At 32.3% G+C, this 16,348-nt stretch overlaps 3 protein-coding genes across 4 annotated transcripts; all 3 read left to right on the forward strand.

Moving 5' to 3' along the window:
- Positions 1-1,310: 1,310 nt before the first annotated feature.
- Positions 1,311-1,939, forward strand: LOC124918936. 2 transcript variants are annotated; one of them, XM_047459011.1, is made up of 3 exons: positions 1,311-1,484; positions 1,552-1,773; positions 1,846-1,939. In XM_047459011.1, exons 1-3 carry the CDS (start codon positions 1,335-1,337, stop codon positions 1,882-1,884), a joined length of 411 nt encoding a protein of 136 aa, XP_047314967.1. In that variant the 5' UTR covers positions 1,311-1,334; the 3' UTR covers positions 1,885-1,939. The 2 variants fall into 2 exon arrangements, with proteins under 2 accessions (XP_047314967.1, XP_047314966.1); XM_047459010.1 differs by having other exon boundaries at positions 1,552-1,859.
- Positions 1,940-6,979: 5,040 nt separating this feature from the next.
- On the forward strand, positions 6,980-11,241 carry LOC124919373 (probable acyl-CoA dehydrogenase IBR3). The gene is made up of 17 exons (XM_047459604.1): positions 6,980-7,226; positions 7,315-7,452; positions 7,577-7,717; positions 7,794-7,925; positions 7,992-8,177; positions 8,250-8,327; positions 8,431-8,550; positions 8,644-8,742; positions 8,849-8,966; positions 9,047-9,273; positions 9,359-9,532; positions 9,619-9,761; positions 9,838-9,922; positions 10,000-10,209; positions 10,300-10,452; positions 10,538-10,642; positions 10,731-11,241. Exons 1-17 carry the CDS (start codon positions 7,092-7,094, stop codon positions 10,920-10,922), a joined length of 2,436 nt encoding a protein of 811 aa, XP_047315560.1. The 5' UTR covers positions 6,980-7,091; the 3' UTR covers positions 10,923-11,241.
- A 143-nt stretch (positions 11,242-11,384) lies between these two features.
- LOC124919374 (pectinesterase-like) lies at positions 11,385-13,332 on the forward strand. Its single transcript, XM_047459605.1, has 3 exons — positions 11,385-11,888; positions 11,962-12,553; positions 12,637-13,332. Exons 1-3 carry the CDS (start codon positions 11,409-11,411, stop codon positions 13,323-13,325), a joined length of 1,761 nt encoding a protein of 586 aa, XP_047315561.1. The 5' UTR covers positions 11,385-11,408; the 3' UTR covers positions 13,326-13,332.
- Positions 13,333-16,348: the final 3,016 nt, after the last annotated feature.

Genomic DNA, 16,348 nt, shown 5'->3' on the forward strand with positions numbered 1-16,348 from the left:
TGTGTTTGATTTTTAATATAGGATTGTTTTAGGTTTTAAAGATAAAGTATAATAAAGGTTAAATTAATTAAATTGTAAAAGTTCAAATACCGAAAGATATAGGTCAAATCTTTCGGTTTTGAAGGGTAAAACCGAAAGATTTATATAAAGCTTTCGGTTTTGCCAAATTTCCAGCCTTTGTTTTTTTGGGTTTTAAAGGCCAAAACTGAAAGATTTATATAAATCTTTCGGTATTGGTTGGACTAAAGGCGAAAGATTTAGACAGAACCGTCGCCCATAATTTATGCTTAAAACTGAAAGGTTTTCCTAAAACTTTCGGTATTTCTGTTTTAAAATCGCAAATTATGCAGAAGCCCTCCCCCTGCTCTCTCTCTCTTCCGCCTCTCTGTCGAAACCCTCCCGTCGCCGATCTCCATTGAATCCGACGTTGGCCGCCGATCTCCTTCCTTTATCCGTTGAATCCGTCGCCGACCGCCGTTCTACTTCAGGTAAGATCTCTCTCTGATAACGGATCCTTCCCGTCGCCGTCCTCCGATGCCAACCAGTCGTCCACCAGCTTCTCCCGTGAGCCGTCAACTGTCCTGTCTTCAGGTTAGTACATTTATTTCCTTGTTCTAAAATCTAGCCTATATTATCTATATGTTTGCTTAATTCCTGACACCAATTCCAACACCATTATTAGTATTTGTCAATATGTTTGTTTAATTGCTATAGTGATTTATGAACTCATGATAGGGGAAGATTTAGTTGATGTTTCAATAAGTTTAGGTTAATTGATTAGTTTAATCGGTTAATCAGTTTATATGAGAGGGTTTAAGCTAATTGATTAGTTACATTTTATAAAATATATCTATATGATTAACTTGAGCTTAAGAAGACTTATCTTCTAGGCAGTTACATCTATGCATTTGCAAAAATCGAATTTACAGGTCTTGTGTGCTACTAGTTAACAAATTATGTTACTTGAATGCATTCTGATTGAGTTGTTCTAGATTTATGATTGATTATAGATTCACTAGTTAAAAATAGGAACTAGTATACAAAAGAAGCCTCGACTATCAAATTGACTAGGGATATACGTCTTCTTTCCTAATACAGAATGTTATTTGTTTACCTGGTTATCATCATGAGGATGACTCCACTCCGGACACTGCTGGTACCGGTAATTTATTATAAATATTTATTGTTTATATTGTTTATAATGTTTTTGACCTAAAAGTATTAATTATTTGTTTTTTACAGGTTCTTCCTCCACGCGTAGACGAGGTCGGAATAAGAATATTGAGCTTGCTAAAAGGGCTCAAGGATCTAAATTGCAATTGACTTTCGGAGACATGGATGGGAGGCCAGATGGTGATGCGAGGCGTATGTGGTCTCGGCATGTGGGGTCGATGGTGCGGGACCCTCAACTCATCTCGCATCGCCAATTAAAGTGGAAAGCTTTGAGTACCGACCAACTCGATTCACTGTGGCATGCTATGATGGTAAAAAGTTGAACATTAATTAACATTCAAATGAAGTTTTATAACATTTGGTGATTTTATATTTCAGGATCCATTTGAGAATACAGATATGTCTATAGATACGTTCAGAGAGACCAGGATGGCACATGCCAAACAAATATGGGATAGGTGGCGCTCTGATTTGAGTCGGGAATACGTCAAGATTCATCACGGAGATGAGGCAGTCGTGCTTGCGAATCCACCACCTTGTTATGATCCATCAGATTGGGAGTTCGTCTGCAGACACCACTTCTTCACCGAGAGTTTCAAGGTACGTATAATTTCAGAATTGAAATATGTACTAACGACACTAGTTTTAACTTCGTTTTTATTTTAAATGCAGAAAAAAACTCTATCAATATTGACAACAGAAAACAAGTGAAGTTTCCGCACCATACAAGCAGTAAACCCTTTTCGCGCGTAGAAGAAGAATTGGTAATGTACTTATTATAAATAATTTAATTAACTAATTTACTGATAAACACTAACTAAATTATTTGTACATACGGTTGAACTCGGACGTCCACCAACTATCATAGAGAGGTTCAGAAAGACTCAAACTCTGAGACCCACCACAGACAACCCGATCCCGACGTTGAACCCATTAGCACAAGAAAAGATCGTAAGTTAATAAATAAGTTTTAATTGAAAATTTAATAGAACTATATATAATCTTATACAATGAAACTTTAAAATGTGCAGACGGAGATGGAGCAAATAATTAGTGAAACACTCGATATCTCCAACTTTGAGGTGACCGAGAAAGCCTTCGGGCCCCAACTACACGGGCAGGTGATGGGTATGGGGTTAGGCGTCCGGTCATCGCGCTTTCACGGTAATCGGCGGAGGGGCGGCAATTCTCAACGTGGAGGGTCGTCGTTAAGAGAAGAGAACCAACATCTCCAGGGACAGGTCCACGAACTGGAAGAGATAGTTCGATTTAATAACGAAAACACGCAAAGACAGATTGCAGAAATATTAGCAAGGATGAATCAACCACCACAACCACCGCCGAGTTAGTACGTTTATTATGTAGTTTTTGGATAATGTTATCGTGTTTGGAACAAGTATTGGATTATGTTTTTGGATTAGTACATGTGTGTTTGTAATACGTATTGATTTTGAATTTTGGAAAATGTAATGAATTTTTTTGATTATTGTATTTATTTGGTTTGACTGATAAACGGGTTAAGGTTATGTTAAAAACAAATAAAACATTCAAAATCTGTAAAGAGAAAATACCGAAAGATATATGCATAGCTTTCGATAAAAGCAATAAAGCAAAACCGAAAGATATGCATATATCTTTCGGCAAAAGCAATAAAGAAAAACCGAAAGATATATGCATCTCTTTCGATAAAAGCAATAAAGAAAAACCGAAAGATATACATATATCTTTCGGCAAAAGCAATAAAGAAAAACCGAAAGATATATGCATATCTTTCGGTAAAAGAAATAAAGAAAAACCGAAAGATATGCATATATCTTTCGGCAAAAGCAATAAAGCAAAACCGAAATATATATGCATATTTTTCGGTAAAAGCAATAAAGCAAAACCGAAATGAAGTAAAGAATAGCCGAAAGATACGCATAAATCTTTCGGCAAAGGAAGTGAAGCAGAGCCGAAAGATATGTATAGATCTTTCGGTAAAGGAAGTTAAAGCATTTCCGAAAGCTTTTACTAAAACTTTCGGGAAAGGATATACCGAAAGATATGAGAACTGTTGGGTTAGGTCTCCACACTTTTACCGACAAGATCAATACCGACGGATGCCGACAGTCTGACAGGCTGTCGGGGAAAGACTTTTACCGACATATTTAGGGCTTTTATCGAAAGTTTTTACTTTCGGTAAAAGACTTATTTTTACTAGTGTTAAATATATAACTAGATCATTGATTTAAAAAAAATACTTGTGGTTGTGGTGGTGTATTGATATGATATTAGTTATTTTGAAACCTCCTTTAATAATATTTGTGATTGTGTATGATATATTTATGATAAAAAAAATATGATAGATATTTTAAAATGTAAAGAGATTATAAGATAAAATAAGAATAAGAATAAATAAAAAAAATAAATTTAAAAGCATTAATAAGATGTAATCTCAAAAATATTTTTGAGGTTAAGTTGAATTTATGACAAATTATAATAGAAAGTAAAAATTAATATATTATTATATTAGATATAATATGGAAAGAGAGAAAAATTAATATATTATTATATTAGATATAATATAGGGAAAAAAAATAATATATTATTATATTATATATAATATAGAAAGAAATAAGTCATATATTATTATATAGTATGGAGAGAGAGAAAATATATATTATTTTATATAATATAGAGAAAATATAGCGTGATATAAAAAAATAAATATAAAAAGAAAATAATATTATACGAAATACATACTTTATAATATATAATTAATAATATTGTATACTAAAAATTAAAAATTGGGGACTTGAAAATTGAGGGCTATATGTAATTGCATTGGTTGCATTACTCCTGACCAACCTCCAAGGGTTGGTAAACAACGTTGGAAAAAGTTATGTCAAATAATAAATATTTATGAATATGGTCAAAATAGAGCGAAAAACTTATATAAATATTAGATAATACTTGTAAAAAGGTCTTTAGATGAAAGATAAATTTCAAAAACTCTTTATTATACAAATTAAAAATAACTTCAGATCCCATAACACCATCTCCTTTGCTGCAAATATTGAGACGGATACAAATTTGAGAAATGATTACCAACACAATTGTAGGATATAACAGCATACGCCCTATAAAATGTTGAGAGTATTATTCGGATTACAAAAATTCGAAATGACCAATTTGATCCGACTAAATAAAATATTGTACCGAATAAAACAAAATACCAATTCAAATTTAGATGGTAGAAAAAATAAAAATAAAAAACAAAAAAGCTCCTTCTTGTAATATATATTAATACAGTCCTTAAAAAAAATTATTCAGATGATCATATTATTTAAATATCAGTTTTTTTTTTAATTTCCTTGTTTGTGTTTGCTGGGTTTCAGCTCATTTATATTTTATTTACTTAAAAATTATATTTTTTAATAATATTTTATTGTAATATTGTTTAGATGAAATAATGTTATGAAATATTTTTTAATTAGATGTATATTAACACGTTTAATAATATTTGTTCGTTCAACTCTATCTTTACTCCAATTTTAAACGTTTTCAAATATGTCATTGTATTAAGTATTGTGATTCCAAACATGCCATTATATTAAATATTTCACTGTAGAGAGATATGGTGAATATTCATAACTTGACATTGATAATAATAATAAATAACTTGAACACATTCCAATTCCCAAATATTATATATAAAAGAAAATGTCAGCACAATAATAGATACACTATTTATTACTCATTCTAGACAAGCTTGAGTGACTTTTTTAAGTTTTAATCCCAAACTAAACATGACTATCCGTCAATGTTTTATTCGGTAGGTAAGACAGAAGATCCACATCTGTTTGATAAGGTTTTTTATAAAAAAAAAAATTGAAATTTTAACTAATTTTTAAAAAAAAAAAAATCTTTATCACATCTTAGTATTCTAAGCATCAAATTATTTATTTTATTAATTAAAATATTTTTACTTTATTTTTATTAAATTTTAAATAAAAATTAATATTTTAATAAGTAAAACAACTAAAAATCAATATAACTTAATTTTTTTTATCAAACAAATTTTGTTAAATAAAATTTAAAAAAAATCCTCAAATAACTAAAATCAAACCAACTCTATTGACAAGATCAGATTTGAGAATCAAATCTCAATTAAATAACTAAACAAAAATAGTGAGTGGGTACTCTACTAATATTTAATTAGCACTATTTTCTTTTAAATTAATCATAATTAAATATCATTTTATTTATTTTATAATCACTTATATCATTTAATTTATTATTAAAATATTTAAAAAAAAAATTATCATTATATATTAATACTATTTAATTTTTTATAAAATAATTATATACCTCACTCAAACAAACTCCAAATCAAAATGGTTCATTTGAAAGTGAGCTGTTATGGTTTACCAAACTTTCAAACAAAAGATAGGGTCATTTTAATATTCAATTGATCAAGAATAAAATTCATACGAAAGATATATACATGAAAAAAATTGTATTATGATTAGTCATATGTATCACGAAGAGGTTGAATCGACAACTCACTTACTTTTACATTATCGAAAGATGACTATTATTTGGAATCTTTTGCGGAGTATTACTGAGATTAATTGAGTGATGTCTGAATAATTGATGAGAAGTTTGGATTGATGCGGCTGATATATTAGACCTACATATTTGGGTATCATCCAAATTATTTTTTGGTCGACTATCTGGTTTGAGAGAATCGTCAAATTTTTAATGATCGTAATCGTTCTATGCGTATAATTCATAATGTTATTATTATCACGTTTTTTGATATTCGTTCAGGAAAGCTAGTAGAGTTTATTGAAGAGTTAATTGTTTTTCTCGATGATTTAAGAGCTCGATAATTTATCGAGTATCATTTTTTTGTTGTATTTTTTTAATGTAATTTTTTGTCGTTGTGTTTAAACGGTTTTTTTTATTTTTAATATATATATATACCTTTAAAAAAAATTATCTTAAAATATATTTAAAAATTATTAAATGAATATATGAATACTATATGATTACATTACATTAAGGTGATATTTGTTATATAGGTATTAATTATATGGTTTATAAGTTATAAAGGAGTATTAAGAGGTATAAGTTATATATGTTATTTATATTTGTTTGAAAATATAAAAGGTTATAAATTTTATAAATTTTATAATTTTGTGTTTGGTTGGTAGTATAAAAATGTTATATAAAATGTAAAAGACATTTTTATCGTTTATATTTATATAAATTTAATTTAATTGTTAAATTAATATTTACTTAATTTTATTTTTTATTTCTCTTCATTCATGTACTTTTTTTTATTATTACTTGTAATTTGTAAACACATTTTATATTTTGTTATAAAATAATGATAACAAAGGTAATTCTTTGTTTAAGTTGAATATTAAAACTTTGATTCTTATCTTTAATTATTTTACTTATTTCTTTTATTCATGGGTTTCAAATAAAAAAAAAAAAAAAAAAAAAAAAAAAAAAAAAAGAGAAATTACTAAAAAAAAAAAAGGAAAACATGGATTAACTTTCTAAAACAGGCTTTCAAGGAAAAAAATATAATAAAATAGGATAAATATAGAAATAATATTTTTTCCAAACATCTAACTAAATAATTTATTATTGGTATTATTATGCTATATCTACTTATTAATAGTACTACATAACAAACATAAATAAAAATACATTTATGTAATAAAATTATAATCAATTCAAAGCGTGACATTCTAGGAACGTCTGAATTCTAAACTCTACTAATATAATAAGAAAGTCATGGTATATAGATAGTCATCAAAAAGGAAATCATCTGTCTTTACATTACTCCAAATAAATCCGCCAAATCATTCGTCGTCTTCAATATTTCAGAGAGAATCTATCCGTTTTCGTGGTTTTCTGCTTCAATGGCGACTCGTATTGCTGATCTAATTGGCCCAGTTCACCCAGCTCAGCAATTCGATCTCCACCCACTTATCCGCTACTGTTCCGTTTCCATTCCCGGTTTCCCAACCGATCCCCCCCACTTCACCGTTCATCAGGTACTCTTATTTTTCTAAATTCAATCAGAGAACTTGAAATAACCCAAGTTAGACAAATTCAATTGATTTTCTGTCGATTTTACTTCAGTTTGGATTTGGGCAATCAAACCCAACTTTCTTACTGGAGGTTAGTAGTTCCGGCGCCTCCGTGAACCGTTATGTTATTAGAAAGAAACCTCCAGGGAAATTGCTGGAATCTGCTCATGCAGTTGAGAGAGAATTTCAGGTTCTGATTTTTGATTTGATTTGATTTGATTCTAGTGTTGGTATATCTTAACCTATGTAAAACTAGGTTAAAAATTTGTCATCATTCTGAATATGGGTCTTTTGTATTCATCTCGATGAGGTAGGTCCTGCAAGCTTTGAGTGTTCATACTCAGGTTCCAGTCCCAAAGGTGTTCTGTTTGTGCACTGATTCTAGTGTTATTGGAACTCCATTTTACATTATGGAATACTTAGAAGGAAGAATATTTGTAGATCCCAAACTCCCTGTAAGTTATCTGATCTCAAGTTTTATTCCCAAATCCCAATTGAAATGAGCCCACTTACTGATTTCGCCTTGATCAGGGTTTATCACCTGATGGACGAGCAATAGTTTACAAATCAATTGCCAAAGCCTTAGCTTCTCTACATTCGGTCAAAGTGGATTCAATCGGTCTAGGGAATTATGGGCGTCCAAGTAACTACTGTAAACGACAGGTGAGCTAACATAAGAAAATATTGATTTTATTTTCTTCTTATGATTGTGGTGAAAAACAATTATAGGTGGAGAGGTGGGGGAGGCAATATATTGATTCGACGGGTGAGGGAAAGTCTGGTAGAAACGAGAAGATGTTAGAGCTTGCTGATTGGCTAAGACGACATATTCCTGTTGAAGATAATTCTCAAGCTGCTGCTGGACTTGTCCATGGTGACTTTCGGATTGACAACCTTATTTTTCATCCTGTTGAGGTAACTAGTATTTATGATACAGAGATTCATTATCTTATTGGTTGGGTTACTTATTATTTGTGTATGATTCAGGATAAGGTGATTGGAATTATTGATTGGGAATTATCAACTCTTGGGAATCAAATGTGTGATGTTGCTTATAGTTGCTTGGTACAAAGTTATTTACTTCTTACTGCAATTGATTTTACTTTGAAGGAATATGGATGGATTTTTTAACTCATTTTACTTTTTTCATTGTTCTTCTTTTGTGTAGGCTTACCTTGTGGATGTTTCCCTTGAAAAGATAGGACAAGATAAAGGTCTTGAAGTTTGTGGCTTACCACAAGGAATCCCTCCTCTCGAAGAATACCTTGCTGAATATTGTCGTGCTGCTGTAAGATAAACGATTATTTTTGTTCATCTCGTATCCCAATTTTGATTTTGAGTCAATTTTTTTTATGACTATCTTTTACGTTTATCTATGTAGGGTAAGCCTTGGCCAGTGGGTGAGTGGAAGTTTTATGTTGCCTTTTCTCTTTTCCGTGGAGCATCAATCTATGCCGGTGTACACAGCAGATGGATTATGGTAAAGTGCTGGCTGGCTGGCGGGCTAATCTTTTTATTTGGAGGTGACAGTAAATATGAATAACCTTGATCAAGCCAAGTTTCGTTTTTGTTGACAAACTTTTCAGGGTAATGCTTCGGGTGGCAAGCGTGCTCAAAATGCTGGAGCAAAAGCCAATGTTCTTATAGACATTGCATGGTCCTTTATTAATAAAAAAACTGTGCTTCCTGAACAGTCTCCATTTGGTTAGCTCTAAATTATGAATATTTTATTTTTCCATAAATCATAATCGAATTGTCATTATTAATCATGTAACACAATGCAGAAATAGAGAAAGATGTCGGGTTGACTATTGGTGGAAGGTTTGTTCCCAATAAAAGAGTTGCTGAATTGAGAGAAAAAGTGCTTAGATTCATGGAAAATCATATATATCCCTTGGAAAAAGAATTCACCGCATTGGCTCAATCCGACAAACGATGGACAGTCCACCCGGAGGAGGAGAGACTGAAGGAGCTGGCCAGAAAAGAAGGGATTTGGAACTTATTTATTCCGGTTCGTGACTTTATTCTTTTTTTTTCTTTCTTTCTAATTTTGTGTGGTTTCGCTGGTGTTCTTGATATGATATATGGTTATGCAGGTTGACAGTGCTCGGAGGGCGAAAGAATTGCTTTTTCCAGGAAGAAATGTTGATAACTTATTGGGTCCTGGTTTGACAAACCTGGAATATGGTTATCTTTGTGAAATAATGGGTAGATCCATTATTGCTCCACAAGTATTTAACTGTGGAGCTCCTGATACTGGAAATATGGAGGTAAGGGTTTGTCTGGTTATAAAAATATAAAAACCTACTATTTTTCTATGGTTTCATCGGTTGCCTCGGCTGGCTGTTCATCATAGGTGTTACTGCGTTATGGAAACAAGGAGCAGATGGAGAAGTGGCTTGTCCCCTTGCTCGAGGGAAATATTCGATCCGGTTTTGCGATGACTGAACCTCAAGTCGCATCTTCTGATGCAACCAATATAGAATGTTCCATCAAACGGTACTTATTTGTATTCATCTTTATCTATTTTTCTAGTTAATGATTTTGTGCCCTCTTGAAACATATTATTATGCAGAGAAGGGGAGTTTTATATAATCAATGGTAGAAAGTGGTGGACTAGTGGAGCTATGGATCCTCGATGCAAGATTCTTATATTGATGGTCAGTTTTGGCCTCACCCTCTTGTATTAGTAAAAATAGGAAGAAACAGTTTAGGGTTTAATCTATCATATTCGCAGGGTAAAACGGACTTTACAGCCCCAAAACACAAACAACAGTCCATGATCTTAGTAGACATTCAAACACCCGGAGTAATCATCAAGAGACCTCTGACTGTTTTCGGCTACGACGATGCTCCTCATGGACACGCTGAGATTGCTTTCGATAACGTTCGTGTGCCTGCCGAAAATATCCTATTGGGTGAAGGAAGGGGTTTTGAAATCGCGCAGGTTTTTTAGTGTTTTTTTTAAATATAATCCTTCTGAATGTATGGACTACAAATATTTAGCTTGATTTTTTGGGGGGTGTTCTTCCTACAGGGCAGGTTGGGGCCGGGGAGGTTGCACCATTGCATGAGACTGATTGGTGCGGCTGAGCGTGGAATGCAGTTGATGTCTGAACGGGCTCTCAGTAGAACGACATTCGGGAAGTTGATTGCTCAGCAAGGTTCATTCCTTTCCAACATGGCCAAAGTTAGTGCGGTTGTAGCTTCACATTATTGTTGATCGGGTTTCAGTTTTAATCAACCACTCTTTCATATTCTCTTGTTTGTTGTAGTGTCGCATAGAGTTGGAACAAACGAGATTGTTGGTCTTTGAAGCAGCCGACCAGCTTGACCGGTTAGGCAACAAGGATGCCCGTGGGACTATTGCAATGGCCAAGGTATATATATATATATCTATATGTTCGATTGTTAAAAGAAATTTTATATGTTTTTTTATTAATTTCGTTCTGGCTTGGAAATTAACAGGTGTCAGCTCCTAATATGGCACTAAAGGTGCTTGATATGGCAATGCAAGTTCATGGGGCTGCAGGTTTATCACAGGATACAGTTTTGGCCCATCAGTGGGCTACAGCGAGAACGTTAAGGATTGCCGATGGACCAGATGAGGTTCATCTTGGAACCATTGCCAAACTCGAGCTGAGAAGGGCTAGGCTTTAAAGATCTTGAAGAGGGTCTTTTTGTGTCTTAAAAAAAGGTATAAAAAATAATAAAAAGATGAATGTGTTCTCATGGTCAATAATTTGTCTTGTTATCACTACCAAGGAATATGAAATGAACACTTTGGTCATTAAAATAAAATGAAACATACATTATTGAGTTTTTCGATGAATAATGTTAATGTTTTCTATTCAATATATGAAATGTATTACTACAAAATTATAATAAGGCCAAATATCTAAGTATAGACATGATCAAATCCGGAAAATGAGTGTATGCCTCTATCTGCTAACTAATTTAACGGTCATTTTCCTAGTTATATTCCTGTCTCTTCTCTTTATCTCCCCAATTGTCCCTTTCTATCTCTTTTGCTTGAGGATCAATAAAGGAGGTCAAAAAGATTTCCACTAATATGAAACTAATAATTCATTGAATTCCCATCTTCGTAACTTCCCATTTCTCAGTTCTTCATCATCGTCGTCAAATATGGCAAATAAAATAGCAGTACTTGGTCTGTCCTCCATATTACTTGTGGCGGCAGTTATCGGTGTTGTAACCGTCTCCAAAAGAGGAGGAGATACCGCGTCCGATAGCAACAACGGAGAGATATCAACCACAACCAAATCCGTGGAATCTCTATGCAGATCCACCGATTACAAAGAAACATGCACGAGCACTCTGACACCGGCTGCGGGCAATGTATCCGATCCTAAAGAGCTTATTAAGATTGCTTTCAATTTGGCTGTTGGGGAAGTTTCTTCCGCATTGCAGAATTCCTCTGTTATACAGCAAGCGCAAGCCGATCCTCGAACGCATGCAGCATTCGAGAATTGCAAAGGGCTTTTGGAAGATTCAGTTGATGATCTTCAAAGTTCATTTGATCGATTCGATAGTTTTGACTTAACACGAATGGATGAATTCTTTGATGATCTCAAAACATGGCTTAGCGGAGCTCTAACTTTCCAGGTTTTACTTCAATTTCATACACATGTATGTAAAACAGGGGATTTGAAATTTATACACATATATGTAAAAACAGGGGACTTGTATCGACGGGTTTGAGAACACGACCGGTGATTCAGGCGAAAAGATGAAACAACTACTAATGATCTCGGGCCAGATGACGCGTAACGGTCTTGCCATGATAGATGCTTTAGGTGACACGATTAACACGTTAAATATCTCGGCACTCACTGGCAGGAGACTTCTTTCGTCTGAAGACGAGCTTCCGTCGTGGATAGATGCCAAGAAACGCCGTCTACTCGAAGCTCATACCACCGTTGACGCCACTGTCACAACCTCATCCACCTCCTTCCCCGCCACTGCCACTGCCACTGCCGCTGCCTCTGGACCGCCTCCGAACTTCAGTGGACCAATGACTCCGAATGTTGTTGTGGCAAAGGACGGGTCAGGGGATGTGAAAACCATCGCGGAAGCACTCAATAAGGTTCCTAAGAAGAACAAGACTCCTTTCATTATTAAGATCAAGGCCGGAATCTATAGTGAGTATCTCCTTGTTAATAAGAAGATGAGTAATGTTGTTTTGTTGGGAGAAGGTGCCGCGACAACTAGGATCACCGGAAATAAGAACTTTGTTGACGGCACTCCCACTTTCAATACCGCCACCGTTGGTATGTACTCTCAACTTCACATTTTTGTTCAAACAATACAAAAACACGAGTATTGTGTCACAAAATACACCTCTTTTGCGCAGTTGTTCAGGGAAATCACTTCTTTGCAAAGGGAATCGGATTCGAAAACAGCGCAGGAGCAAAAAAACATCAAGCAGTGGCTCTCCGAGTATCTTCAGACATGTCCATATTCTACCAATGCGACATGGACGGATACCAAGACACTCTCTACGCACACGTCCATCGTCAATACTACCGCGAATGCAAAATCTCGGGCACAATCGATTTCATCTTTGGCGATTCCAACGCCATCTTCCAACAATGCACAATGATAGTGAGACAACCATTGGAAAACCAAGGTTGCATGGTGACTGCCCAAGGCCGTGACGACAAGCGCGAGAACACGGGCTTAGTTCTTCAAAAATGCACCATCACAGCCGCACCCGAGTTCTTATCTTCCCCGTACAAGGTCATGGCATACCTCGGAAGGCCGTGGAAGCAATTCTCTAGGACAATTATAATGCAATCGACAATAGAAGGGTTCATAGCCCCCGAAGGATGGTCACCGTGGGCGGGTAGCTTTGGATTAGAGACTCTGTTCTATTCAGAGTTTCAAAATACAGGGCCTGGTGCTGACACGAGCAAGAGGGTCAAATGGGGCGGGATTAAGACCATAACCGCGACCGATGCAGTTCAATTCACTGCTAGCAAATTCATTGCTGGGGATTCATGGGTGAAACCGTCTGGATTGCCTTATGATTCGGGCATGTAGAATAAATCATTAATTTTGTCAAAAAAAATTCATTTTTGTTAATTCTCTTTGTGTTTGATTAAAACATGTATCTGATGATAGAATTAGGTGTCTCATGCTGGTTCATAGGAGATGTACTATTGGCCAGCATGATCGAAAAACAAAACAATAAAGCATAGATCTCTCTGCAAGTTTTTTAATTAACTATATATTATTTTTGTATATCATCTTCTTCACATTTCAATATCATTTTATCCCTTTTACTCACTAGTTCAAGTATTTATTCTTAGGATATTTAAGTAAACAAAAAAATAAATTAAGAAAAGAGAGAAGTGCTTATCAACTTCTTCTTTTTTTCTTTCTTTTTATTTTTATTTTTTTTTATTTTATTTTATTTTATTTTTTTTTAAGCTAAAAAAATATTGTATTTGAGAAATTTATTATAAGAAAAAAAAGTTCATTTAGATGTATGAACTTGCACAATTAGCTCAACTAGCATTTAGCCCGTGCATTTGCACGAGTAATAATATAAAACCCGTGAAAAAAATTACTGATAACATTTTTAATTTTATTTTTAACCGTTTTAAGTTTATGGGTGGGTCAACCCACAATCCGACCCAAGTATCCATTTACTCAACATCATTATATATATATAGATTAGTTAGTTAAAAAGTTGAACTTATATTAATATTAAAACGTCCCGCGTTTATCAAATTTGGTGTTGAATTTAAAATATAAAGTCTTTGTAGCCTAGTTCGTTAAAGAGTTGTACTTGTTTTTGTTAGGTTGCAAATTCGAAACATACTTCTAGCATTTTTAATTTTATTTTTAACCGTTTTAAATTTAAAAACGGGTCAACCCACAATCTGACCCAAGTATCCAAATTAACCACAGCTCTCGACCCGGCAATCCGGACACTTTAAAAATCAAGCATCATTATATATATATAGATTAGTTAGTTAAAAAGTTGAACTTATATTAATATTAAAACGTCCCGCATTTATCAAACTCGGTGTTGAATTTAAAATATAAAGTCTTTGTAGCCTAGTTGGTTAAAGAGTTGTACTTGTTTTGTTAGGTTGAAAGTTCGAAACATACCTCTAGTATTTTTATTTTTATTTTTAACCGTTTTAAATTTAAAAACGGGTCAACCCACAATCCGACCCAAATATCCAAATTAATCACAGCTCTCGACCCGGCAATCCGGACACTTTAAAAATTAAGCATCATTATATATATATATATATATATATATATATATATATATATATATATATATATATATATATATATATATATATATATATATATATTAGTTAGTTAAAAAGTTGAACTTATATTAATATTAAAACGTTTCGCGTTTATCAAACTTGGTGTTGAATTTAAAATATAAAGTCTTTGTAGCCTAGTTAGTTAAAGAGTTGTACTTGTTTTGTTAGGTTGCAAGTTTGAAACATACTTCTAGCATTTTTAATTTTATTTTTAACCGTTTTAAATTTAAAAACGGGTCAACCCACAATCCGACCCAAGTATCCAAATTAACCACAGCTCTCGACCCGGCAATCCGGACAATTTAAAAATTAAGCTTCATTATATATATATATAGATTAGTTAGTTAAAAAGTTGAACTTATATTAATATTAAAACGTTCCGCGTTTATCAAACTTGGTGTTGAATTTAAAATATAAAGTCTTTGTAGCCTAGTTGGTTAAAGAGTTGTACTTATTTTGTTAGGTTGCAAGTTCGAAACATCCCTCCAATATTTTTAATTTTATTTTTAACCGTTTTAAATTTAAAAACGGGTCAACCCACAATCCGACCCAAGTATCCAAATTAACCACAGCTCTCGACCCGGCAATCCGGACACTTTAAAAATTAAGCATCATTTTATATATATATATATAAGTTTAATTAATAATAATGATTACCAATGAAACTAAATTTACATAAACTATTTTCTTAAGATATTATTAAGCAATATTCTAAATGTAGTTATGAAAAAGATACTTAATTCATAAAATCTTTTGATATTGTTACATTGATCATTTATCTCATAATAAATGTCAATGTAACTGATCATATATGTCAAATAATACCATAAAATTTGAAGAGAACTTAGATGGAAAGAGATGTTGTGGATGTCACTACATTATCTATGTATTTAATTTTATTTTTAACCGTTTTAAATTTAAAAACGGGTCAACCCACAATCCGACCCAAGTATCCAAATTAATCACAGCTCTCGACCCGGCAATCCGAACACTTTAAAAATCAAGCATCATTATATATATAGATTAGAATTAGTTCAATTAGACGTATAAACTATTAAAAGTTTATTTAATGAACATATTTTTAAAAATTGGTTCATCTAGTCTATTTTTAATTATTTTTTAAAATTTTAATATTTATTAATTAAATATTCTTTTTCTTTTTTTTTAATAATTAATTTATTTATTTATTTTTACTATTCTTTCTTTGTTATTTGATTATTAGTATTTTTTTATTATTTTGTTTCTTTTTATATGAACATATATAGATTATTTTAAAATTGGACTAATACTTGAATATTGTAATATATAAAGTAATTCAATGTTTTGTTACTAATATTTTTACATTTTGCTCAAGTATTTTTATTAAATAATTATTTGTATAATCTTTTTTCAAGGAATTTTATTTATTGTATAAACTATTTTTTCATAAGTTGAACACATATTATGTACTTGCATATTTATGCAAATTAAAAAAAAATAAGGAAGGACAAATGAATATATTGTTTTATAAATTAGTTAATTAAATATTATAGTAAATATCAAATTATTTTATACATTACAATGTTCAAGTATAAAATTAAAATATGGTGAATTATCGAAAGAATCTTTATTTCTTCATTTTTATAAAAAAGTTTTTTGTATGTAGGTCAATTTTTCTTTTGAAAATTTATTATATTTTAAAAGATTTAATAGAGGAGTGAGAATATTCAATAACAAGAAAGAATATTATTATTATTATTATTATTAATGTTAAAGGTTAGAAAAGAAAAAGTA

The sequence above is a fragment of the Impatiens glandulifera genome, chromosome 1 (assembly GCF_907164915.1).
Source record: "Impatiens glandulifera chromosome 1, dImpGla2.1, whole genome shotgun sequence".
NCBI classification, from domain to species: domain Eukaryota; kingdom Viridiplantae; phylum Streptophyta; class Magnoliopsida; order Ericales; family Balsaminaceae; genus Impatiens; species Impatiens glandulifera.

Coding starts and splice junctions, on each gene's coding strand:
- LOC124919374 (XM_047459605.1), top strand. CDS start 11,409: ATGGCAAATAAAATAGCAGTACTTGGTCTGTCCTCCATATTACTTGTG. Junction 11,889..11,961: donor GCGGAGCTCTAACTTTCCAG/GTTTTACTTCAA, acceptor ATGTAAAAACAG/GGGACTTGTATCGACGGGTT. Junction 12,554..12,636: donor TTTCAATACCGCCACCGTTG/GTATGTACTCTC, acceptor TCTTTTGCGCAG/TTGTTCAGGGAAATCACTTC.
- LOC124919373 (XM_047459604.1), top strand. CDS start 7,092: ATGGCGACTCGTATTGCTGATCTAATTGGCCCAGTTCACCCAGCTCAG. Junction 7,227..7,314: donor CCCACTTCACCGTTCATCAG/GTACTCTTATTT, acceptor ATTTTACTTCAG/TTTGGATTTGGGCAATCAAA. Junction 8,967..9,046: donor TCCTGAACAGTCTCCATTTG/GTTAGCTCTAAA, acceptor AACACAATGCAG/AAATAGAGAAAGATGTCGGG.
- LOC124918936 (XM_047459010.1), top strand. CDS start 1,335: ATGGATGGGAGGCCAGATGGTGATGCGAGGCGTATGTGGTCTCGGCAT. Junction 1,485..1,551: donor CACTGTGGCATGCTATGATG/GTAAAAAGTTGA, acceptor TTTATATTTCAG/GATCCATTTGAGAATACAGA.